This window comes from Blennius ocellaris (genome assembly GCF_963422515.1).
Source record: "Blennius ocellaris genome assembly, chromosome: 15".
NCBI lineage: Eukaryota > Metazoa > Chordata > Actinopteri > Blenniiformes > Blenniidae > Blennius > Blennius ocellaris.
Window position 1 is genome coordinate 20,684,535 of NC_137664.1, and position 26,543 is coordinate 20,711,077.

The 26,543-nt window shown below is 42.2% G+C and overlaps 1 protein-coding gene across 1 annotated transcript in view; it reads left to right on the forward strand.

The window, feature by feature from the left end:
• Positions 1-26,543, forward strand: part of whrna (whirlin a) — a gene marked incomplete at both ends in the record, with an annotated part of 220,151 nt that overhangs the window by 180,203 nt on the left and 13,405 nt on the right. The window contains 6 exons of the mRNA XM_080509813.1: positions 9,642-9,854; positions 14,407-14,628; positions 16,004-16,036; positions 20,885-20,959; positions 23,877-24,471; positions 25,738-25,904. Of these exons, the coding sequence (XP_080365939.1) occupies positions 9,642-9,854; positions 14,407-14,628; positions 16,004-16,036; positions 20,885-20,959; positions 23,877-24,471; positions 25,738-25,904 (1,305 nt within the window). The remainder of the gene's footprint in view (positions 1-9,641; positions 9,855-14,406; positions 14,629-16,003; positions 16,037-20,884; positions 20,960-23,876; positions 24,472-25,737; positions 25,905-26,543) is intronic.

The window sequence follows — 26,543 nt, forward strand, 5'->3', positions numbered from 1 at the left end:
GGTGAGGCTTCTATATGGGAGCTCTGCCATTCTTCTGTGACCAGCGGGTGACATTTATATTCTGATGTGGGTTTGCTGGATATATCACGGTCAATTTTTAGGATGAAAAGGGGATTGTTTATTTGAACGGATGAGTCCCATACTTTGGAAGTGCTCTTCTTAAAGATATTTGATTCACAGCTACAAGAATAGAGAAGAAATTGGTTATAAATCCCAGGGTCGAATGCCTCACAACGTTGCTTCATACAGACTAGTAATTGGAGGGTTGACAGACATTGTTCCATGTGGCGGTACAATGAGGTCGCGATCCTTCATGGCAGCATCACCAATATCTCAGCTTGGGCCTCAGTGTTGTGTTGTGTCACTACTCTTAAGAGATTTGTTGAAAAATCAATGTTTTCTTTGAAATTCTTACCATTTGCTTGGTGGTTTTGCTGGCTGGTTTGGAGCCTCTCGCTCCATTAGTTATTACACTGACTCACATCGTGCTCACAGTTCAGCTCCTGTCACATTGTTACAGCTTCATGCACATCGAGATGTCCATCATATACAGAGGTAGAATTACAACTTTTAATTTAAAAGTCACATGTAATTACTTTCTGTTTTCAGAATCAAGTTTGTTTGTTTTTTAAGTCTTGAGAATGGATGGATGGATGGATGGAAGTGGGAATGAAGTGAGCTGCTCTCTATAATAGAGACGTATTATATTAGTACGGTCGGGACTTACAAAAGTGTTTTGACGGAGATATTGTGATCAGCCTGTTACACTCATTTACTCATCCCATCTTCACTTAAATCTGCTTTAACTCCTGGTGAAAACACGTTAACTAAAAAGACTGCTTTTTTATATATATATATATAGTAGAAACAATATCAGAAAATGGTCCGGCTGTCTTAAATAAATGTTTTATTCAGGGAAAAAGCGCATTATTGAATTGGAAATGTCAAATCTCTGCTGTCAATTTTGTCTCCTTTTTGTTGTATACATATTATATCTGTTTCTATTTAGCATCTGTATAGTAAATGCCATTGGCTGCTGGCAGCAGCCATGCATTTTCAATTGAGCTAAACAGGAGGTATAGTCTGTATAGTCTCTCCAGTAAAATCAGCTTAAAAAGCTTGTGATCTGGTTTCTCTCATCGATCGGAGTGTAATTATGTTTGTCGTCGTTCTGATGTGTTCATTAATTTTGCAAGAAATCATTTGATGCACAAAGATCAGCGATTGGTCTGAGACACACCACGGCAACAATGAGCAGGTCCTCATCCCTTTAGATAAACTGGTTCCCTTCCCATTAGTGAAGCTGATTAGCAGTGTTGAATTGAGATAAGCACATTTAACTTGTCATCAATGAGCAGTGGACAGTGTCTGACTCCACCTCTCAGATGTTCTTTGCTCCCCCGCCTCTCTCTCTCTCTCTCTCTCTCTCTCTCTCTCTCTCTCTCTCTCTCTCTCTCTCTCTCTCTCTCTCTCTCTCTCTCTCTCTCTCTCTCTCTCTCTCTCTCTCGCTCAAGCTGCTTCACCAACAAGAAAACAAATAACTGTTTAAAATTCCATGTAATGCAGTTTGCAAATCTCACGCATCAAGAGTGAAACTTCATGCAGTAAGATCAAACTCAGCATTTTGTTTCTGTCACGCTAAATATACTTTTGCATTTTGTCTCTAACTCCTGATGGGATCTATGCGCCAAAGGCATATTGAAATCAAATATGCAGTGAGGTGGAAAAATAGAGGCCTTTTACACTTTTGTTTAGCACCACAGATTATTAGTTTGATCATTTTAAATGGTCCTGTGTGCTTCTATAAGAATAGAGGTTAGTTAAATGCACAATCACAAGAAATATGGACCTGCTGGGGAAACAAACTATAACGACTCTCCACCACCTGTATAGTAATATAGTGCATATAACGAAGATTAAGGCTGTTTAAACGACCACGTTTTCAAATGAAAACAGAAAACCTTTTTCAGTTTTTTGAAAACACTAACTCACATGCATCACAGCTGCAGTAAATAGTTCCTCTGCAAATGCACGACTTGATGGACAATAGCAGCGATACTTGCCTGCAGAGCGTTATGAGTCCCCGTCCAGATTCTCCTGGGACTTGGTAGTTTTATAGTTGAGAGTCACTGTAATAACGATCCAACTTCCTCGCCTGTCCATACGAATGTGGTACTCCCACTGTTAATGTCTGTAGCTTATTGTTCTCTGCACAAATAGGAGTGTTGTTCCATTACAAAAACGACCAACAGCGCCCTCTCTTGACTTGGCATGCTAACTACATTGTGTTCAAAATGTTGCCTTGTAAACACGAATCTCTTCTGAAATGAAAACGCAAAAACGGTGCGTTTTTAGTTGAATTGTTGTATACAGTATACAATACAATATACCGTCTCACACACTGAGCCTCTGGATTCTGAGTTAGTGCATCTGTGGGCTTGATTGTAAACAGTGCAGCTTTGGTGGTAAATGGTGTGTTGACAGAACCTGCAGGACCAGGATTTGTGGGCCCTTTATAAAGTTAACATACAAAACCTGAAGTGCTGTCATGCGGGAGTCAGCGATGGAGCTGAGAAGCAAATTTATTGGTCCCTACCGAGGTTGTAATATTACAACCTGGCCCTCCATGTGTCGGCCTCGGGTTTTAATACCAGGATCTGCCCCGCAAGGTCAGAGCCAATCTGTGCCACTGCCGTGTGCAGTCCATTTTTATCACCTCGGCATGGAGATTCCTCCGCCTTCCGATCTCATCCTGTAAATTTCAGAGTAGACTCTGGGCTCTTAGTGAGGGAGAATAAATCTATCATCTACTTCATAAACACAAAGGGAAGGAGAGATGTTGTTTAACTTGTGTCTGCTTGTGGCAAAATAAAGAAAAAAAATGTATCTCAAAACTCATCAGGAAAACTAACAAATAATAGTTTGTTATTGTGGGGGTTTTTTGGGGGTTTTTTTGTTGTTGTTTTTTGATTACCACTTTCGGATCCTGCACTGAGCCTGTTGTTTTGTTTCCAAAAACATAAAATTGTTTTCTATGTGCATTTGACTTTTTTTCTTCCTTTCGAATAACACAAGTTGTGTTTCCTGTACATTTTTTCTTCTTTTCATACAGTATGTGCCTGTGGGCTGTTTCTGTTGAGAATCATGAGGTTTGTGTGAAATTAAAATAAATGCTTCAAGTGTTGGAGCCAATTACTCTTTAATTCACTGGTTGCACTGCTTGGCAAGATCCAAGTTGGGAGGAACTCCATAAGGCTGAGAGAGGATGTTTTCAGCAAAACTTTGTTTGTACTTTCTAAGTTTTAAACATAGAATTTACAACCTAAAAAAAAACCAATTTATAAATTTATTTCTATCCTATAGGTCCATCTGTCTTTTTTGAGCTGTGTACTTAAAACATGAAGTTATTAGTTATTAGTTTATCCTTGGAAATGTATTTAATCGACTCTGGCATTCATTTCTAACTAACCTCTAATTAACTAAGTGCTACATGAACATTGTAATTCCATGAATTTGTTTGGTGTTTGTAGATTTAAGCCCAGTTTAAACAATGTTTTCAAGTGAAAACTGCAAAATGCTCATCGCCACCTCTCTAACATGTCATTTCCTCTCTGGACATTGCAGGGAAGAGAAACACTGCCGGACACGCTCACATATACTGTAACCTCTCCATCGTTTTATTTCGAAGGCTCATACTTGTGTTTATGTGTGAGAGTGGGCGTGGGTGTGTGCGCCAGTGGTTGGGTTAACTGTAATATGTTGTCATATCAGCTTTCAGAGAGGGAGTCCACACATTTACCCTCAAGCAATATGTGGGAGCGCCAAGAAAAGGTTATATTGGTGATTTATTACTATTGACTAAACGTCATCAATAGGGTAAAATGAATCTGTTTCACAATGGTCTAAACCCAGCTCAACTACCCTAGGAGTTGGTGAACACTCCAACAATTGGTGAATTCTGCTTCACACTTGACATCGAAGGATCAAAAAGCTTGTCAGTTATTCCTGTGCAAACTTCTGCTTAAAACACAAAAAGTGAAACGTATCACGAGGCCATACTTTCCCGGTTTCTATTCATTTTTGCCACCAAGCAGTTCCACAAATGTACTCTGGATCCACCGAGTATCTTATCATTTTTATTCAATTTATATTGTTACATGATGTGTAAGTCCAGTGAGAGCAGGCAAAGCCTCGGACCACCCCAGTGATCTCTGGCATAGACTCGCAACAGGATACAACAGCTTGGTAGAGAATGTGAAATGGTACAGTAGGGTTGATCCTGTCCAGTGCCATGTGGTGCATGGTGATCTGGTCTGGTGATAGGTATAGTCTGATTTGGTGGCGTCATATGGCGTCATAACGCAATACTTTATTGCCTTACCACACTTGTCTATAAGACAAGTGTGGTAAGGAAACAAGACGCATTGGGAAATTTGTGCTACGCCATGGACATTAGTATTTAATTTAAACAATCTTTCTCTGTTTGTTTCAGTGCAAAACATGTATTTTATTTGAGTGCTTGAAATATGTAAATTGAGCTATTTCCTGGTTATATTCATGTCTCGTCAATCCGCCACACTCAGCTGTTGCGTTCTGCATATCTCGCATCTAAAGAAAGCACACACACACACACACACACACACACACACACACACACACACACACACACACACACACACACACACGTACCACACTGATTTGTTATATCAGCACGTCAAAGTAGATGATTTTAGCCCCACGTCGGCTCTTTTGCTTCATTTGTGGAACATTTTTTGTTCTTTTTCTTTCCAGCAACCTCCTTGAATCCAGGAGGATTACTCATCTCTTTTGTTTGCTTGTTCATACAAAGAGGGTTCTCACCACCGTGTGCCCCTCTTAAAAGCCTTTTTTTACCCAGAAGCCTTTATGTAGAAGTCATTACAGTAACTATTTTTAGTTACTGATGAATAAGGTGCAGAAGAAGTGCGCTGGCAAGTACATCAGTGTGAAGTCTGACGACGCATTGTTATTCTGCTAAACCCGGTAGAGTGAAGTCTCAGTTACTGTTTCCGCTCCGAAGCTTTATCTTTCTTGCTCTGCGTTGATGAATGAAGTCAAATTATTGCAAAGACGAGGCCTGTGACATTTACCTTGTCCGGTTCTGGAGCCAACTTAATCTGATTGGCTTGCTATTGATTGGCCCCGGGCAGTGGTCATCGGCAATGTTGTTTGTCACTGCGATAAAAGCACCAATCAGCTTATCTGGCATTTCACAAGCCCGGCCAATGAATGACCTCAGACATGGCCGGCGTCCAGCAGAGTGAGCAGCGTCACCAGATGTTCATTACCTTGTAAAGCAGCGGCCTTACGGCAACAGCGTGTTTTCACTCCGTCCCCGCGCGGCGCCCTCTCGGGCAGACCTCATTAACACGAGACCGCAGGTGTTCCACTTCGACTGAGTGACGGCCGATCCCATTAGCTCCCTGAAGTGCCGATCTGCCCTCCAATTCGTCAGTGAGCGACAGCCGGACTGCTCACATGGCCCGTGCCGTCCTGGAGGAGTGAACCGCCGTGCCCTTGAGTTAAGTCACCGGGACGCGGACTCTTCAGAGGAAGTCACTCAGTGAGCATCACAGTGATTAAGATTCGTAACACAACAGTTCACCTTGAGCAATGAACAGTTGTTGCTTCCTTTGCCTGGAGCCACACACCCAACATACAGTCGCTGTATTTTTCTAGCTACTGCAATATGATTGACATTGACAGCGCTGCAACAATACAGCTTTTTTCCTATATTTTGCAGGTAATTTCAATACTGCTGAGGCAATGAACACGTCTCCTATCTAATTACAAGCAAGCATTTCTGCTCTCTTTCAAAGTTACATTGGATTACAATTCACTGCGAAGCCTTTTCAACACTTAAGACTTTTAACTCTACCTTCAAGTGGTACTCCCAACATGGAGTCCCGGCCCTCCATGGGGTGCACTAGAGATCACTGCTGGGGCAAATTCACTTTCCATTCACCAGGGTTATGAATATCAAATTTGCACATAAAACCCATTCTTGAATCTAACCCACAGCTCGGAAACTGTCGAATGATTGTATTTCAAATGCTCCTGCTTTTTTAAGTCAGTGAGAATTGGTGATCTGTCCAGCATTTGGCTCTCGTGAAGCATTTTCTGAAATTAGAGACCATGGTGGTTTTACAAACTGGGTAAAAAAGACCACTAATATGGAGCATTCTGTAGTACACATACCAAAAGATGAAATCAAGCAATGTAACATGGGAATGCTGGGAAAATTCGACTTCCCTTGAAAATCCAAATGGGTGCCGTTAAAAAAAAAATCTTATTGCTTCAAAGTTATAAAATCCCCTGCAACTTCCCTCAAACTGTTACAAATAACACTTATGTAACATTTTGTAATGTCATGTAAACACACTTTTACGTGACGTTTCAAGTGAAAACGTATGATTTTTGCATTTTCATTTCAAAAGGATTTTGTGTTTACATGGCAACCAGTTTCAAAATGATGTTGGGCCACTAATGGGTGCTGCTCTTTGTTTTTTAATTAACATTGTTAAAGTTAAAAACATTAACAATGGGAGTACACGGACATTCATATGTACAGATGACTAAGTTGGATTGTTATTGTGTTGACTGTCAGCTCTAAAACGACTAATTTCCGAAAGAATATGGACCGAGACTCTGGAGGAACACATTGTTGTGATTGTCCATCTGATCATGTGCAGAAGAACTATTTACTATGGCCATGGTGCGCAGTAGCAGTATTTTGTGGAGCCTGAACATTTTAAAAAATTTGGGTTTTCTGCTGTTTCTATGGAGTTGGTGCATTTTGAAAAGGTTCCGCCTTGGATTATGTTTAATTAACAACTTTTCAGTGCTTTGTGAACAGTTACCTGTAAACGGACTTCCAAAACTTGAAAATGTTATGTAAACAGGGACTAAGAAAGACTGATGTCACCATCTCCAATATCTCATTTGCCAAACCATCACAGTGAAGCCAAATCCTGGAGGTCAGTCCTAATCTCCAGAGATACAAAGGAAGGAACCTTGAATGAAATGTATTGGGAAGTTTCTCTGGTCTGCTCTGGATCCTCGAATATAAAAACAGTTAAAAGATTTCACTTTTGTTTTTCCCCAGTGGGATTGGGGATTGAAGCATCAACCCTACGACTGGAAGACAGTTTGCTCTGGAAGACACAGCTGCCAAAATGTCTCACTGATATTCTCTGACATGTGGAAACTTAATGTTGACAGTCCAGAAATCAGATCCAGTGTAGCTTGGACCGATTTTTGTGAGAGTTGAGGAGGAGGTGAAGGCAGCGGAGGCTGAAAGACAACGCCAAGGCCTGTCTCGTTTTCCTGTTTCCGTCTCGCACAAAAACAGGCAGACATGGACCCCGGAGCAGCAACTTTGAAGTGCCGCCTCTGATTAAGGAGTTAATTAAGGAAAAGCCGCATGCGGGTGAGCAGATAACTGTGAAAAAGAAAAGGAAGCAGGCGGTGAGATGGAGAGAGGAGCCGACATGGAGAGGAGAAGTGATACTGGCAGGGTCTGAAGTGCTCTGATTGGCAGAGAAAGCAGCTGGCACCACAGGAGACAGATACGAAAGCCATAGAAAAAGCAAAAACCTGCCACCCACATGTGTGAACATCACAGTGTTTTCTGGTCCTGCTGGAAGCTCCAGCCCGGGTGCCACCGAGCAGTAATGGATGATTGCAGGACAGCAGGAAGAGGGAAGCGGCGTGGTAATTTATACATTTGGAGGGGGGGAAGACTGATTGGTAGTTCGCTGAGCGTGGGTGTAATTTATGTTCTTGTTCATCTTCTGTCGGTCGTGATACGCTCTCAGCCTTTGTTCCAGATAATCCTCCTCTCTCACCTCCAGGTCTCCACAGTTATCTCCCTCAATCTCCCCTCTCTCCTCTATCTATCACCTCTCCCGCGCCCTCTCCCTCTTCCATGAACCATCAATCCTGTCCGTCCAACTCCTCTCCATCCTCCTTTTCTGCTTATCCAACCATTCTCCCTCGTATTTTTCTTCACATCTTCCCATTACATCTTTTCTCTCCTCCTCCATAATCCATTCTCTCCTCTTCTGGTGTTTTACTGTTCTCGTGCTGTTTGCATTTTCCATCACCCTGTCAACCCACGTCGTCTTTCTCTCTCATCTTCCCCTCAGTCTTGTCCTAAACATATATCTCCTATTAATTTGAATGCCACCTCCACTTTTATGCTTGGCCTCTAGTTTTCCCTGTGGTGTTTTCATCCACCTGAATAAATAAAAAATTGGGGACAATGCGCTAAATGTGTCTTAGTACAGTGATCGGGACGCCACCGGCTGGCAAACAAGTCGCGTGGCAACGATGTGGCTGTTGTTATATAAATGTGACTTGTCATTGAAAACACTGTCCAAGCAGATGTGACGCTCCAGATCTTAAGCACATATGCGTAGATTCATAGATTCATGGGTTTAACATTCTGCTATATCGCCTTTTATAATTACACCGTTGTGAGAGTGTGTGGGAAGTGACGAGCTTAGAGTTGTGGTTACGAGCAGTAGGAAGTTGTTTCATTTTAAATATAGGTGTATGCCTGTATATATTTTTATGCTTTGGTTTGTGAAGCATTGTGTGTTGAGCACTGCTGTCTGAATGCAATGGGGCCACAGTCAATTCTACTCTCTTTGCAGAATTAGCATTTCTCCGATTGCATGAGTTATTTACTGTGTACTCAAACTAAGTACCACAGCCCAGAGACATGCTTGAAAGAGTAATTAGTGTCTGTTAATGGTTTTAAGTATGTGTGTGTGAGAGACTGTGTGTTTGCACTTCGAAGGGAAACCTGTCCAGTGATGTACGTTGCGGCTTTTGCCCAGCTTTAGATTGGTTTCAGCCGCTGTGGTTTGATTTGATTCAATTCAATCCAGTTCAGTTTCATTTCTATAACGTCAAATACAACAAAGTCATTTTAAGACATTTTGACGGAGACATTCATTACTGGCACATCGGAATCCTGTCGTTTCTGATGGCCGGGAGTTTGAGACCCCTGAATGTTTGAGACGATATTTCCTGGCCCCCACCTTGATGTGAAAGTATAATATTGTATTAGAACGGCTCAAGAGGGGAGCGGATCTCGGATGGTGGCGTGTGAGGCCAAACTGAGCACAAGAGGAAAGGCTTCTGCGAATTGCTAAAGCAGTAGCCTGATGTTTAATGATGGGACATCAGTTGTTGTTGTCAAATACATCAATCAAACCAGTTTCAGTGGCTTCAGACGTGGGAGGTTTCACAAGTGTTTCACATTGTGCAGTGAGCAATGTAAAAGCACATGAACAGTGGAACAGTGTGACAGATATTTTATCCCACTTTGGCACTTTGCTATTGATTGATCATTGATGAAATATCATAGAACACTTGAATATTGTAACTGTTTCTTTATGGCCACAGTTTATTCATCCTCTGATGGCTGCTACCATGAGGAAAACATCATGGAACAAAGCTCCATTACTGGCCTTTGTGTGTACAGTATATATATAATGTACCTTTTGGGATAGTGTTGGTAATTACCAATGAAGTGCACAGTAATCCTGAGGGTCCTCTCCCACCTTGTGTCTCTTCCTTCCATTTCACCCCAGCCTTCGTTCTATAAGGGAGTGGCGGGCTCCCAGGTGACTTTGTCCAGTCTGGTGAACCAGTCCCGGGCCATGCTGGAGGAGCAGGCGCGCCACCTACTGACGGAGTCGGAGCGTCAGACCATGGGCTACTACGTGGAGGAGTACCGGGACGGGCACATCGGCGTGGAGCAGCTGGTCATGGCGCTGTTTGAGCTGCTAAACACGCATGCCAAGGTGAGCTACGAGGGGGCTTACAGCGGTCTGGGAAAGCTACAGAAAAGATCAAAAGGGAATAAATTTTTCTGTCTGTAAGAATGTGCAACTCTTGCCCAGCCTTTGTGTGTGATTGCTGTGAAACCTGATCAAAGTCTTCTGAGCCATTCAGAGATTTATGCCCAGGCTTTTTGCTTTTGTTTTTCTTTCCTCTCACAAGGCTGTACGTAGATTTACCTCACGAAGAAACACAATAAATTCCAAAAGATTTCTCTTTCTGTACCACAAGCCTCCAGAAATCTGTTCATGGGAAAGTGAAATCCTTTCTTATATCTGAGCTCTTTGAATGCCAAAACGAGGGTGTTTTACAAATGTTGGACCACCGCACGCTAATTTTTGTTCATCCGTGTGTCCAAAGAAATGCCTCGACAGGTTTTTACAAAACCTCTTTTCCCTTGGGAACTATTAGAATCATATAGGTCAATGTTGTAAAGGTTTTTGTAAATCCTCTTACAAAAACTCCTTAAAAGGTTTATTAAAAATGTATAACTGTAAGTTAGGCAACTGTAGGCCTCTTTTTTCCTGCAATACAAGAAGGTGTATACTAATCCTGGTCACTTTCATTATAGTTTCACTTTTAAGAATCAAAGAATGTTGTTTTACATAAAATATGCTGCAGCATTCTGAAAACGGTGTAGTTAGAATGTTGCCAAAAGTTGGTGCTGCTGGTTTTTTGTGTAGTGAAACCACACACACACATTCTCAGAGAAAAACACATTCTAAACATTAACAGTGGATGAACGCAGACAGACGACCAAGTTGGATTGTTATTACAACTATAAAACCGGCAAGTCCCAGTAGAATATGGACTGGGAGTCATGACACTCTGGAGGAAACATTGTTCTTATTGTCCATCGACTCATGCAGGTTTATAAGAACTATTTAAAATGGCCGTGGTGCGCATGTGCGGTAGCAGCATTTCCGTCATCTACAAGTAGTCAGAACGTTCTCAAAAACGTCCACCTTGGGAGCTGCTTTCAAAAAGTCTCGTTTACAGTGGTTACAAACGTTATTGTCATGTAAACAGACTCCCAAAATGCAACAAAAGTTCAGTGCTTCCACTTGATACCTCACACATGATTGGATTCATTTAATCAGAAATGAAGACCTGATACCAATTGTTCAAAAGTCTCCTGAGGGTTGCAGTTGAGCAGTGAGGTCCAGTCGGGTCCATGTCAGGCCTTGTTCCTGCGAGCGTTATTTAACTGGCAGCTTCAACACTCCTGAATCTCATGACCATGTCATAAAGGAACTTTCAAGAAAGCCTGACGATGACCCTCTGCTTCATTTTCCTCTGAAGTGGAGGTGACAACGTTCTTTAATACACTCTTATTACATGCCTTACCTGTACTTCACATTACACCACACCTTCAGAGAATTCATGAGAGAATTGTTTTAGTAGTATAAGTGAAAGGATGGCGGATGTGAATTTTCTGACAAGATCTCATGTGGTAGAACAACGGGCTGAGCACCCTCCGTAAACCCCTTACCCAATACGGCGTAAGACCACAGATTCTGACCTGTGACAAGAGATATCATCATGCTTGCTCGTCTGTGCGTGACTGCTGAGAGGCTCACCACATTGCTAGTATGGAGAAGCAGCCACCTACACTCTCAGAATCTAGACAAGGTATTGCTGAAAAAGAAAACAGCTCCCAACACTTGTAAAAAGGCTCAGTCAAAGAAACAACGACAAAAGTAATTCTCACTGGCAGAACTCACGAGCTTCTGTTGACTTCTCCGTCCATGTTTCTGTTATTGTGTGAGAGACGCCTCGGTGGTATAATGTTACACCTCCTTGGCATAAAGGTTGCGTGACGATGATGGGAAGTATTGAACAAGGTGGAAATGACTGTCGCTGTTATCTGGATGTCTTGAACTGAGCTGAGGCAGCGAGGTGAACCTGGGAGAACGTTGTTGTATCAGCTTGTTCATTTATTGTTCAGACACTCATTTTTAAATCCGGCTTTGGGACACTTCCTAGTAGATATGCAGAAGACCCAGCTGTGTTTAGTGCCAGCTGGTTCAGAAATGGTAATTCTTCAGATGCCATGTAAAGTAGGTTGTTCATTCAGTTATTTGAGGAGGTGAATCTCATTTTTTTTAATGTTTTTATTGCCACGCTTAGTCACTAATATCTACTTGTGGGTGCATAAGTGTCTTTATCGATTCGCAATTCAGGTAAAATTTATTTCTAATGATGCATTATATTTGGTTGTGACTTTATTTGAACCACATAAGTAGCAATAGTGGTTTATTGTGTTAGTACTTAGTGAGATAGAAGCCAAAAATCAATATAGGGAGAGTAATGGCCTGTTGCACCTCCATATTGTCTCCTCTTGCTCTCAGTGACGACTTCCATTGCAGTTCCATGCATGTTTATTGTGATGTTGATCTCATTTGCATACGGCTTTCCATCTGTAATCAGACAGCAACAAAGTGAGCACTGTGATTGGAGCTGATGAATATTTCGACCGACTGCTTTTTAGGAGCGAGTTGAATTATTTGATCATAAAACCAAACTGATTAGGTTAACAACAGCAAGGAAGCTTCCATAGAATTCGTGTGGACACGCCAGAGGGGTTTGGAGGGACCGATGGCGCAGAATGGAAGCCTCGCCTCACACCTGTGGAAACGCTTCAAGTGAAGACGCATTGTTTTTGTGTTTTCATTTCCAAAAACATTTTGAAAACAAGGAGAAAATGGACTGGTAGTCATGACACTCTGGAGGAAACATTGTTGTGATTGCTGCTAATGAGCATACACACGTTTCAAAATAAGCTGAGTTTTCTCCCATTTCCGTGGATTCCAGATGTTTTCGAAAGTTGAGTTCTCAGTAGTTCCGCGCGCCATTTCTGTGTAAACTGACACATAATGCACAACAATACATTTTCATTTGCACTTGAAAATGTTTTGTAAGCGGGGGACTTAGTTTGATGCATAGTTTTGTTCAGTCTGTAATATAAAACAAATATAATAAGGCTTGATATGGTGCATCATAAAAGCTGAAGGAAGCTGAAGACTAACTGCTGGGACAAATTCATCCAGTTAGTAAATCATGTCTAACAACTTGTCACAAGTGGTTTTATTGCTCTACATTATAAGATTAACAGTACCGGCTGTTCTTTTCTCAAGTGAATGAAACAAGACAAGGGGACCATTAATGGGTGATGTTTAAGTCTATTGTTTCTGAATAGTGAAACTTTATCTCAAGCTCATAGTGCTCCTCAAATTAATGGCTTTCAGAGAGGATTAGGACTTTAGTGGATTGTTCTTCATAAACGCTTCTATTAGAAGTTAGATTAGGCTTTTCTTTTGTCTAATTATGGCAAAAAAGAGTAATCACCAATAATTTTCACTCGTCTTTCACCATTCCACACAATTTCCTTCCTCATAAAATTCAGAAGTAAAGGGCCAAGGCTGCAGCTCTGAAATATCACTGGACCTTCAGTCTGCAGTCGTGACTCAGCCACTTCACAGCTGGAACTTGGCAACAGATGTTGTTTACATTCGGCAATAAAGTTTTACTGCTTGGAAAAGAGATGTGTCATTTGGCTGCAGTCTTATTTCTTTGTAAACAGCGTGGACTTTTGTTGAACATCACATCAACATTTGAAATTATTCATAAACACGTGTTAGTACACATTTGAACACGAGGGGAGATTACAGAGAGCTCAGACAAACTGTGCGGATGATAAAACTGTGACAACCCATGTGTATTGTTTCCCTCAATGGCAGTCAGCAAAGCAACTAAAAACACGTTTACCCCTGGAAAACATACATACATATAAGTGAAGAAAAGGTTTGTTACCATTTCACTAAAGCTGACATGACAACAGAAAATCTCTGTCGTGTTTTTGTCCCCGAAGACGCCGAAGACACAATTTTTTGAAAACGGCTCCCAAGGTGAAATTTTTTTGACAAGGTACCACGGCTGGAGTAACTGATCTGCACGTTCTTAGCATATTTTTCTCACACCTGTGTGGTTTCATTAACAAAAACAAACAACAGCACCATCTACTGGCCCGACATGAAAACTACATTGTTTTCAGCGTGTCTACCGACATCATTTTCAAAACGCTGCTGTATAAACCCAAAACTCTTCTAAAAGGAAAACACAAAAACATTGCGTTTTCACTTGAAACGTGTAAACAGGGCCTAAGATCCGGTTTCCAGGAAAGTGGTGTCTCAGTCAACAACATTAAAGGTTTCCATCTTGCTCTAACTAAATCTAAATATATTGACGTGCACCTTAACCTAACACAGGCCAGATTAGGGGATGCAAGAGTTACTTTCTAAAGTAACAGTCACTTTTCAATTTGTAGTAAATTGTTCAGAAGCTCTATCTATTAATGGTTACACATGTTCAGCCTTAAAACAGGAATTCTGAAAAAGGAAACTCATCTGTTTGTGGTTTAAGGTTAACATTATTATTTGCTTTCCATCCAAGTGTGTTCCATCATACCTGGGTCTCCCCTCCTGTTTCCTCCCCTCTGTGCCTGCCCCCTCTCAGTTCTCCCTCCTGTCAGAAGTCCGCGGCCTCGTCACCCCGCAGGACCTGGAGCGCTTCGACGGCCTGGTGCTTCGCCGTGAGATCCAGGCACTGAAAGCTCGACAGGGGACGGCCGGAGCCACGGGCCTGCATCCGGACTCCCTGTCCATGGTGTCTTACCCCGACACCCTCACCTCGTCTTCGGCCAGCTTCATGACCAACACCACACTCAGCTCTGCACGGGTACGCTCCGCTTATGAACTCTGGTTTGTCCCTGTTGCTGTGTTCTCCGTTAATATGAGGTCTGCTCAGACGACGTGACGTACCAGTGATGATGGTGGAGAGCCATCTGCCCTTCGTGGACATTTTTTTATCACGGCGGAGGATAAAATCTCTCCCAGATAAAACACATGAATTAAATGTACCATATAAGGAGACCAAATTCTCCTGCCATATAACCACAGAACTCACACTGAGCTCACGTGCAGTGTGAGTTCAGTGTGGCTCAGCTCACTCGTGAGGCTTACTTGACAATTTTCCTGGAGATTGTCCCTCTTATGTAGGTTTTGTTATTTTGGATCATTAGACAATAAGAATAAATACCAGAGGGATATTAGTAAGTAACCTTTATTTCAGGAAATCTGAAAACCACCAAATAAATCGTAAAAATGTAATAGAAAACATAGATTTTTTTTTTCAACAAATTGCTCAAGAGTAGCAAACACAACACAACACAACACAACACAATACAACACTGAGACTTGACACCGAGGTTGTAAAAATATGCTTAATGCAACAGTGACAGGAGAAGTTCTTTGGACATTCCATTGAATCCATTGCTCCAAAAGCTTTCATCAAAATATGCTTTGTGTTAAGATCGGAGTCATTTTCCTTAGTTTGTTTGTTTTTTTCTCTCCTAAAAATAACATTTTCATAATGCGCGATTATGTTAATGTTATGTTAAAATAAAGGTCATTATGACACTATTTTACCAGTCCACTCAGGGTGAAGTTGGGCTGCATGTGGCCCCTGAACTAACATGTGTTTGACACCCCTGGTTTATTTGGAAAGCAGAAGTCAGTTCGGTATGTCCTCATAAATAAGCTGCACATTATACCTGTTACATTGACCGCTTATTTTATGTGTTTGTCTTGTTCACTCCATATTCCGTTCTAAAAATAGATATTAGTTTTGAGCACCACCTATTTCCTTTTTGTAAAGTCCCACCTCTTTATTTCTGCACAAACACCGGAGCATCACACTAGGATGTTGAACACGTTTGAGGGCAAAGAAACACTCAGACTCATGATGGATGCGTTTCAGTATTGGCTTTTGATTTTTCCGGTCTTTGCCGCTTGATGTTTAGATTGCTCATGGATCCTTTTTCTTTCTGTTTGCTGTGTGTGACAGAGTGTGAGTGTCACTGAGGGCGGCGTGATGCATTTCTATAGATCAGAACAGATTCCACTGTAAATAAGATTTGCTCGAGGACTCTGCTGAGTGGAACAGTGACACGTTTCAATGCCTTGAGATGGAAAAAGACTTTTCCAGAATATTTGATATGTCGGTTTTTTGTTTTTTTTTCCCCTCAACCTCACTTCGTCCTCCTTTTCTATAGGAGAGGCTACTCTGGCTGATAGATATGATGGAGGTAGGAATGCTCCAGCTCTCACCTTGGTTTGTGGATTTGTAGTGAATTTGTTTGCAGTGTTCATATTTCCCTTTTTTTCCTTCTCTGCCTTGATATTCACTAAAAGTGACCTGCTTTTAGATAAATCTATAAATGAGATAGCTAAGAGGTTTTGTTTTTATCCTGTTCTTGCTTTCATGTGGATGAGACCCATGCATTACAATAAAAATAAAACATTCACTCAGAAGTACAGACATCTTTACATTCTCATTCCATTGAAATCCTTTTTTTTTTTTTTGGGGGGGGGGGGGGTGATATTAAGGGAAATGAAATGAACAGTATGTATGTACAGTATATTTTGGATATGTTGTTCTGTTACCCGTGGAAATAGAAGAAATACACCCGAAGGTTGTGAGTGTGAAGAGTGTGAGATGTTAAGGTTTCAGGTTTAAAGTAACGTCAGTCAGAATGACAGCATTTACCTTCCTATCTGAGCGCATCTCCGTCATAACCTGCAGAGAGCATATCTGAACCTTGTGGCTGTGAAAATGAAATGACACAGACTTTATTCAGGAGGTGAAGTGGATAATTACATTTCTGTTAATATATATTTCACTTTGTAACCATCATTTGTCAGACACGGGTAATAACAAAGTGCATTGAGGTGCAGATTTCTGTATTTCTATCAGAAAAACATTTACAAACATCACCTGGAAGAGGGATTATTGTTTACTCTGAGTGTTGTAATGGATCTGATATTTCAGATTTTGTTGGTTGGTTGGCTGTTTGGTTGGTTGGTGAAGTTGCTATGACGACACAAACACAACAATCCCAATATCCTTGTTATTTCTCCACAAATGAAAATATTGTTTCTATCAAGTAGTTCAGGGCCACTTCAGGACAGTATATTACTAATATATTACCCTGTTTTTAAACCCTTTTTGATAAATAAAATCCAAGTTGTAGCTTATCGGGAGGTTTATTTGTATAGTTTATGATGAAAGTCAAGGAGCGTCAACACATTTGATTGTCGGTCATCTTTGGGAAACGGCCTGTTTGGTGACTTGAAGATGGTTGTACACACCAACATGACTACGCACACACATAAACACGTGGTCTCAGCCGACAGCAGAGAGAAGCTGTTTGCACATTAACCTAACACACAGTCCTTCTCCTTCAAAAGCCTCACATGGGTTTTGCATGATGTTGCATGAGTGAGGACTGCATAAGTGTGTGGATGGAGGCCTGAATTCTTCCCGTGTGGCTCTATGCATCTGTTTGTGCTGTTTTGGGCTCATGGGTGACTCCTGTTTAAAGCAGATTAGACAGCTGAGCAGAATGAAAACACTGGATTTCTGCCCTGCACCAGAAGCCAGATGCTTTGTAATGTGCATACCAATGCACAGAACAAAAATATACACATATGGCTATATTCATGAATTTCCAAATATATTTGAAGAATGTCAGCTGTTTCAAATTAATACGTATATCTACACATGGGCCCCATTTGTACAATTTTTCTATTGAAAATGCGTCGTCGTTGCGTTTTCATTTCATAAAACGTTCTTGTTCACATGGCGATGTTTTGAAAACGATGTCCATTTAAACAGCAACAGCAGAAATATTGAAAAGGATGTAGTTAGCATATCAGCCCAGTAGTGGGTGCTGTTGTTAGAAAGGGAACACGCAAACTCGTCGTATGGACTGATGACAAAGTTAGATTGTTGATACTTGTGACTGTCAACTATAAAAGTACCAAGTCCCAGGAGAACATGGACTGGGAGTCATGACACGCTGGAGGAAACATGGTTCTTTTTGTCCAACTACTCACGCATGCACAAAAGAAGTATTTACTCTGGTCATAGTGCACATATGCAGCAGCACATTTTCAAAAGAGCTCGAGTCTTTTCTGACATTTGCATTTTAGGCCATTTTCTACACACTTGGAACGTTTTCAAAAAGTTGCATTCTCAATAACTCTCACGGTGTTCTCATCTATGTCTTGATAGGAAGTACATTTTTCTACAAGTGTATAATTTCTCACTGATGTCTGTTAAAACCTCTCGTCCCATGTTCTCTTTGCTCTCTTTGCCTCCGTGGAAGACATTCAGGTTAATGACATCCTCAAATCCTGGCATGAAAAGCCTCTTAACCTTGTCATTTTCAGAACAAAGCTCATAATTTTTTTTATATCTAGTTATTTTTTTTAACCTGTAGGTGGATATTGCTAAAAGGCAGAGGTGGGTTTTCAATGCCATCCAGATTATACAAGTAGTAAACTATGTTTGAAGAATTTTTCTTTTTAATGCAGACAGAAATCACTTCTGCGGTACGTTTGGATTGAAAGTATTCTCAGTAGTTTGGTCAGTTCATCCTTGATAACACACACTCTCAAGTCAATCTGAAGTGTTACTGACTGTGAGGGATCTGCTGCTTTGGAAAGATTATCTTAAAACAAAGTATGTCCCAGACATTTTTCTCTGCTTCTACAAATGATTTGTGAGGAGGGGGGGGGGGGGGGGGGGGGGGGGGGTTAGAATTTGATTCAAACTGCATTGATTCCAATTTAATTCACTGCATTGATGCATGTCTGTCTATGGTGACAGTAATTTGAAATCTTAGCATCTTATTCCAATTTTTATGCAGTTCACAGTTTTATACATACGCAGTACTCGGCTTTTATATCTCAAGACGTCTTTATTAATCTTCACCTGCGTCAGGATCCTTCATCTGTCACTTCAAGAGACCTGGTCACGCTCATATGCTTCTTGTGCCGGTTTGTGAACTTGTGAGGCAGCTCAATGCTCAAATGGACTTTATTTTTGTCCTGATAGTCGGAGCACAGAGCACAGGAGGTTGAAAAGCAACATAAAAGACGGCATGCTTTGGGAAACAGGCAATGCCCCTACTATTTCAATCTCGTGCTGAAACAATGGAGGGAAACCACATTTGCGGCGTCGAGTGGGATCTGCTACTACCAGATCTGGAAAATCTCTGTGTGTCGATCAATGAGAGGAATGCATGCGTGGAATTACAACTCAAGAGAATTTGGTTCGGATCAATTGCTGTACTCCCAAAATCAACTGGCTCAGAATAATTGGGTTGCAGTGTATTGAAGCTCTTGATATGTGAAGTACATGTCAAGTAAGTCCACCAGGCAAAGTTCCTCCATGTTTGTTTGGGTCAATTTGCAGTCTGTAGTGTTCGATGTGGAAAAAGTAGCTGTTGATCCTGTCATCCTGTTAATCCATTAATCTGGATTGCTTTGTCCTCTCCAACAATGGGAAAAGCTCTTCACAACCTCACGTGTGTAAAAGGACTTTATTTAGTACTTTTCAACCGCCTGAGCAGTTCCAAAGCACTTTACATTGTTAATAACATTCACCCATTCACACATCCATTTGGAGCAAATTTGGAGTTCAGTGTCTTGCTCAAGGACACTTCTGCAGGTAGACAAGTGGAGCTGGGAATCGAATATGCACCCTTCCAATTGGGAGATGACACACAGCCATGCCACCACATAAACACACTGACATGCACAGAATCGGGATATTTTGGTTTCTTCTATGAGTAGTGATATAAATGACGTTCTGTCCGAGCCTCAGAGGGTCCAGACACACAAAATAATATTAATTTGGACTTTGTTTGAAGAGCTGCCATTTTCTAAATCTAATTGCCTTCATAAACATTATTCAAATGTTAAGTTTGTGTGACTTTTTTTTTTATCCACATGACTTACATTGCAAGAAAATCATTCAAATGAATTTCACTGATTGGCAAATTTTCACCAATTCATCTGTCTCCTCGTATCTAGCAGCGTTCAGTCACCTCCACCAAGACGCTTTAAAACATTGGTGGTCTGAGATGGGCATCAAAACAGCAGCGTTGGGGTTGAAGATTACTTTATTCTACATATGAGACACAGAAACCACACAAGCCAGAATTATGTCACGTCAATGGTAAATACACAAGGTTCCTCTGAGATAGCTCTCGTGCTGCACAGACCAACCGCAGGAAGGTAATGAAGCACCAATCATCTTCTGCCACATCATGTTTACCGTGAGCACGAAGTATTCCGTCTAATCATAGCAGATTACAGCGGCGATTCTCCTCCGTGGAGGCTGCGAAGCAAGGCCACGTTGCACAAGGATCCTATTGCTTAACCTTCCTCACCTCAGCTCATCCGTTCAATCACAGCGTTCTGAGTACTTAGAGCATCTTCACATGTGTGATTGACTCTCGTCAGAAATAAGCAGGCTGTGAGTGCTCCACACGCAGCGGCAGGGGGGGGTAATTAAGCTGAATTGACGGGGCTTTTGTTTTGGCTTAGCGGTGGAGTTAAATGAAGGGCAGCATCTCTCTGCGCTGAAATCTATCTGAGATCTGCCGCACATGACCTTCTGTGAAGTTCACCGCTCGGGGCCGTGCAGCTCCCGCTCTGAACTGAGCTGATGTTTCTTCATCGATTTCACAGCATGTGCGTTTGGGGGAAAACGGCATTATAGCTGTGTGTGTGTGTGCACGTGTGTGTGTGTGTGTGTGTGTGTGTGTGTGTGTGTGTGTGTGTGTGTGTGTGTGTGTGTGTGTGTGTGTGTGTGTGTGTGTGTGTGTGTGTGTGTGTGAGCGTGTGCACGCTTCGTTTGCTTGTTTTTCATATCGTCTTTAGGACTGGCAAAGCAAAAGCAAACAGAAGTGATGTCTTTCCATCCTTTTTTTTTTTTTGGGGAGGAGAAGTGGAACATCCACCAAATCTAATTTGGCATTTGTTTTGGGATAAACACACATCTGTGTTGAACATCTGCTCACAAGCCTTTCCCCTCGTGCTTAAATCCCCCCCACCCCCCTTCACTCTGTGTCCTCCTCTCTCAGAATGACAGCATCGTGGAGAGCAACGAGGAGGAACCTCCGGAGAGCCTGAAAACCCTCCTGACCGACATCTCTCTGGTGAGCCACGCCAACTGCTCCGGCCTGATAAAGACGGATCCGACACAAGGGAGCAGTGAGCAGCAAAATGTGTTTGAAAACGGGATTGATAGATGTGGTTGACCTGCGGGCTTTGTGTGGTTCATTCAGCACCGAATGAGAACAAGTAGGAGCTTTTGTGCCGCTGGGGGGGAAAAAAAGCGATCTTAGCGAGCGTTGGGGTGATTCTCCTCCTGAAGGCTGCTCAATGGAGCCAAATAAAAAATAGATCTCAAGTTATGTTACGACAACCAAGCTTCTGAAGAACAAAAGTAAAAGAATTCGAGTCTCCTGCCATCCAACGATGCCCACGTCTCCAGTCATGCCTTTACGTTTCCTTTTGATGACCTTTATTTTACGCTCATTCGGTGTCTCACTCCATAAACCAGCGATCATGTTTCAGTCGCTCATTCCACCGTTGAGTTTGTGTGGCGGCGCTCTCAGCTGGACTCGACAGCAGCGACGAGTCCAACCTGCTGCGGATGGCGTTAAACAAAATGGAGGAGGGACGCGCCGCACCAGCACACCGTGCTCAACACACACAATTAAGGTGTTTCGTAAAGTGCTGCGAGAATTGATTCACACTTTCTGCACTTGTGACGACAGAGATGAGGCCGAGACTATGATGTGGCTTATATGACTTTATTCTGAGCATAACAGACAGTTCTTAGCAATCCATGATTGGTGTTTTCTTTTTAGTATCAACATTGTGCTTGAACAACCTGTGTTCGCTGCATGCGTATGGCGTTACTCTAAATATCTGTGGTTCGAAAACCGCTGCCTTTTTTTAAACCGCTGACCGGATGTTGCCTGATTGGCATCAGGAAAGTGTTACACCACTCAGACAACAGCGACATGTCGTGAAAAGCATTCACTTTTACTAATCACCAGCAGGACACGGAACAATATGCAAGTCACAATGTAACACCGAGAAAACACACAAAAAAAATGCAGCTTCATCTCCCAGCTGGGACAAAGTTCAGCTTCTTCATCTACTATAGATGGCTTGCACTCATTAACCTCACACGATTTCACTCTCCCTCCCTGCTGGCAAATACAATGAACTGCATGAACACAAGAATAGGTCATAAACATCTAATACTGAATGAAATATCAGCTAAAAACTAGAGAATACACAATGATTAAACGTTTTCTTTCAGGTACAACAAAAGAAATCAGATGAACCTTCTTTCTGAACTTGGGCCCTGTTCGCAAACCATTCATCAATCCGTTCACTCAACGACGGTGCTCAGAGCCAATGAAGACGCAGCTTTTTGAAAGCAGCGCTCAAGGTGGAACTTTTCGAAAATGCTCCATCTCCGTGGAAACGGGGAAAAAATTCAAACTTTTGAAAATGCTGATACTCTGCCGCCGTAATAGTTCTTCTGCACGTGCTCAGTATGTGCAGAATCAGGATCAATATGAAAACGACATTGTTTTCACCATTTCTGCCGTTTCCAGGTAAACGGACGTCGTATTAAAAACGTTGCTGTGTTAATGTGAAACGAAAACATGCTTTCACTTGAAACTTACGTTTGTAAACGAGGCCCTCGAACACAAATGGTAAATGTATCACCTTTATTTTGTGTTTAATAGTTATTTTGTTGCAGTCATGTAGCAGAAGGTTTTATGTTTTGGTCGTCCATTTCGTTCCTCTTATTGCAGTGTTTCAGGCCCACCGTCAGTCAATGTATTTAAATTCACTTCCCTCATAGACACAGTGATTTGCATCGGGCGGTCAGAGATCAAGACGACTGTGATCTTGAATTGTCCCATTGTGGTGAACACAATATCAAAAAACTATGTCGTGGGTTCCTTCAGATTTGTCTGAACTGATCCGGGGAGGTTTGAATGGTCTTATTTTCATGACTGCAATATCAATACTTTGAAATTTGGCTTAAATAGCCTCAACCACTGAAGGACAAATGATTTTTGTTGTCTCGAGCCAAGGACACCAGGACACCATGGACTATATTATGCAATATAATTCAAGAATTAGCCTCCTAGTTTATGAGACCGTTTGACTCAGTTGTCAATTAATCTAAAATAGCTTTTTATCACGTCGTAGATCGTATTGCTGTGTGGAGAAAATTAAACTCCTCTCACCGCTGCCATGATAACAAGTGGGAAATGAGCCAAACAAACCTCAAGAAGACTCCAAATACATTTTATCCCAAACATCAATTTTGTGATTCTGAGTGTTCAAGTATTTCTTATTTCAGTGATTTATTGTGGTTTGTTGTATCGATGAAAACAAGACCTGACATCCTGACTGACAGCTGGGTCACCAAATGGCCTCTTAGAAAAGATATTCTTACACAATACCGTGGCTTTGTGTTCCTCGGTAACAATAGTCTCTTAGAAACGACGCCAAGACATCAATTTCTCTGCTTTTAGTGGGTTTTTTCTACTCGTACTGTGAGTTTCAAAGACACTAATGTCGATCGTGGCTTGGATGATTGGAAGCAGCATTCAGCCGTGATGCTCGTCTTATTTGCGTCAAATCAAACTCTCTCCGCACTGACAAATTCCAATTTCCTTTTCACTGAATCTTGCTGATATCCCAAAACCCTGAGCGTGATACGATTACAGCTGTGTCTCTTCACTTGTTTTTTTTTTTTTTTATTATTATTATGAAAATCAAGAAACCTCTTGAACCTTCTCAACTTTGCAAAAACTTTAAACTCTTCACAGGGTATCATTAATTTTCATTTTCCCAGGGAATCCCATTAAGATGGAGATTTCTTTTGCAACGGAGATACAAGCCAGTACAAATTACCCGATTAACTCAGCTGTTAAATATGATGTAATTAAATATCTGGAAGCTCAGCCCCATCATTTGGCCTGGAGCTTTGTTGCACCCGTAATCAATGATGATGAATATATGCTCTCACTTCAGGATGATGTTCAGTCCGCCCCAGGCGAGTCCCCCCCCTCCTTCAAGCCTCCGCCCCCGCCGGGGGTTCAGAGGCGCCCCACTAGACGAGACGTGCTCAACAAGTGCCCCTCGTCTGAGTCGTCCCACTCGGGGTTGTACTTCACCGCCCCGGCCTCGCGCAGCCACGGCAAGCAGCCGGGACACGGCCCCTCCTCGCCTTCCGCGCGGCGCAGGCGGGAGCACCCGAGGGACCCGTCCCGGGAGTACGCCACCGTCAAGAAGAAAGACCACACGACGCCGCCAAAGAAAGAGCACATGGCCTCCGCTCAGCTGGCCAAGGTCGCCCAGCACGACATCGGCCCTTTCCCCAGGGTACAGTCCCCAAACAGAGGCACCAGACCCGCCATGCATCCCCCGTCCCCTCAGCCGCCCCCTCCCCCACCGCTCCCCGCCCCTCCCCCACCGCCGCCCGCCCTGCCCGCCAAACCCTTGTCTCTGTCCAAAGTTGCTTCCGCCTTGTCTCCGGGCTCCAAGCAGCAGTTTGTGACGGTGGAGGTCCACAGGCCCAACGCTGAGCCTGACGTCAACGAGGTGCGGCCGCTGCCTCAAGCTCGAGGTGAGAAACGTTAAGATTCAGCAAGAACAACGCCGCAACATAACCATGTAAACCTCAAACATACTGTAGTGGGGTTGAAGGGAAGAATTCAGAGGAAACAGAACCTGATTTTCTGGAAAACTGCTGACTTGGACTCATTTGTATCACCAGTCCAAAATAGATAAATAAATCATACGTGCAATGACTGATAAGGTATCTCCTGGTCACCACATGAATTTTCCCCTGTAAAATGAGCATTTGATTGTATTTTTTGACAGTAACTCTCTTGGGTTTGTTTCCCACTGTATATAAGGAAGTGCTGTGTGGATGTTTTAGCTTGTCTTCTATAGTTCGGAAAACTGGTGCATGCCCGTGTTTAGGATGTAATGCAGAAGTGTTGAAACAATTCCCCACTGCAGTCCGATGTTGATGGGCCTGCAAAAAGTTGTAAAACACAAAACTGTGCTTTTCCACGAGGGAGAGCCTGAACAAGATAGGGTAGAGTCCATCACAATTCAGTGAGTTAGCTTTTCAACGAAAACTATTTCTTTCTTGCACGATCATGTGGTTTTCTACATGTGACCATCAAAACAAAACCTTAAAAACCCCAAAAGAACAATAATTAGGGATGCAAGTACAAGTACGAGTTCTAGCCGTAGTGCATAGCATTTATACATCTTAAGTGCTTGAACATTTCAGAACAATCATTGCAATTAGATGTGTTTAACAGCTGAAAGAGTCTTTAGATATTTGCATATTTGACCATTTTCCAAAAACCTATTTATATTTATATTCATGCTGCTGGTCCTTGATCTGCGGATTGGTGCTATAAAGGCTTTGAAAATGCAAAAATGCTTCTAAAACTGAGATTCTGAGATTCATTTTGGCGCAGTTGCAATTCATTTAGTGATCCTGAGCAAATTCTAAGAGTTGTAAATTGTCACTAAACATGCAGTGTCAGCTGTGAAGAAGAGTATTAATGTTATTTGTGTAATCTCTTCAAATATGTGCTTACTTGGGCTTAATGTGTGTAATTGAGCAATTACACAGCACAGTGTGTACGACCGCTCCTGCAGGCACAACATCACTAATCTTAATCAGCTCTTACTACTCTACAAAAACAGGTTGTTGTTTTTTTTTTAGATGTTTGATTTGTTTCACTTCAGGAATTAAGCATCTCTTTGTTTTGACTTTGATGTGAGTTTCGGGTGCCATGATGTTGCTTTGTGTGCTGAGAATCCCTGACTGTGTCTGTACCCCCCCCCCCCCTACCCCATCCACCCATAGGTGGAGCCCTGTCTCAGCTGTCAGACAGTGGACAGACCCTCAGCGAGGACAGCGGCGTGGACATTGCTGACTCAGGGCACGTCAGCAAAGACAGTAGCCCTCATTCCTCACGCACACGCCTCCCGCGGGACACCCAGGGGGGCGGGGGGGACAACCCCTCCAAACCGGTGAGGGGGTGATTCAGTACCACTGAGAGCGCTAACATAGATGGGTGAACAAGATAATTGTTAACTGCGGGGACTAAATGTGGATTTATTCAGTGCAGCACAATGTGCCGTTGTAGTTCTATACTTGTGAGGACACTTTAAAATGTTACACCTCACAAGTGACATTGTTTGGATTTATTTTACACACATATGTCCAGAGTGAAGACATTTTGGATGGTTGCAAAACATAATAATATAGAGATGGGGTTTTTTTTCAATACAGTCGGGAGCTACAGACAATAAAGGGTCTTTTAAAGGAATACAATTTGATTTTATTTGTATAACACCAACAACAACAGCTAATAGTACTTTTCCAGAAAAAAAACAACTTAACAGTCTCACAAATAACAACAGTGAAAAGCAAAGAATCATTTTACCAGGAAGGATCATCTGTAGAATCAGACACAGAGGTGGAGACTTTCTGCTGTTCCAGTTGGGCTGAGAGAACAGTGAGAAAGATCAGGAGCCACACAGATGAGGAGTAACGAGAAAACACGTTGACATCAAACAGCAAACTAATTCATTTATTGTAGACTTTGGCCCAGTTTACACAACAAAGTTTGACGTGAAAACGCACAATTTTCGCATCACTGAAGTTGA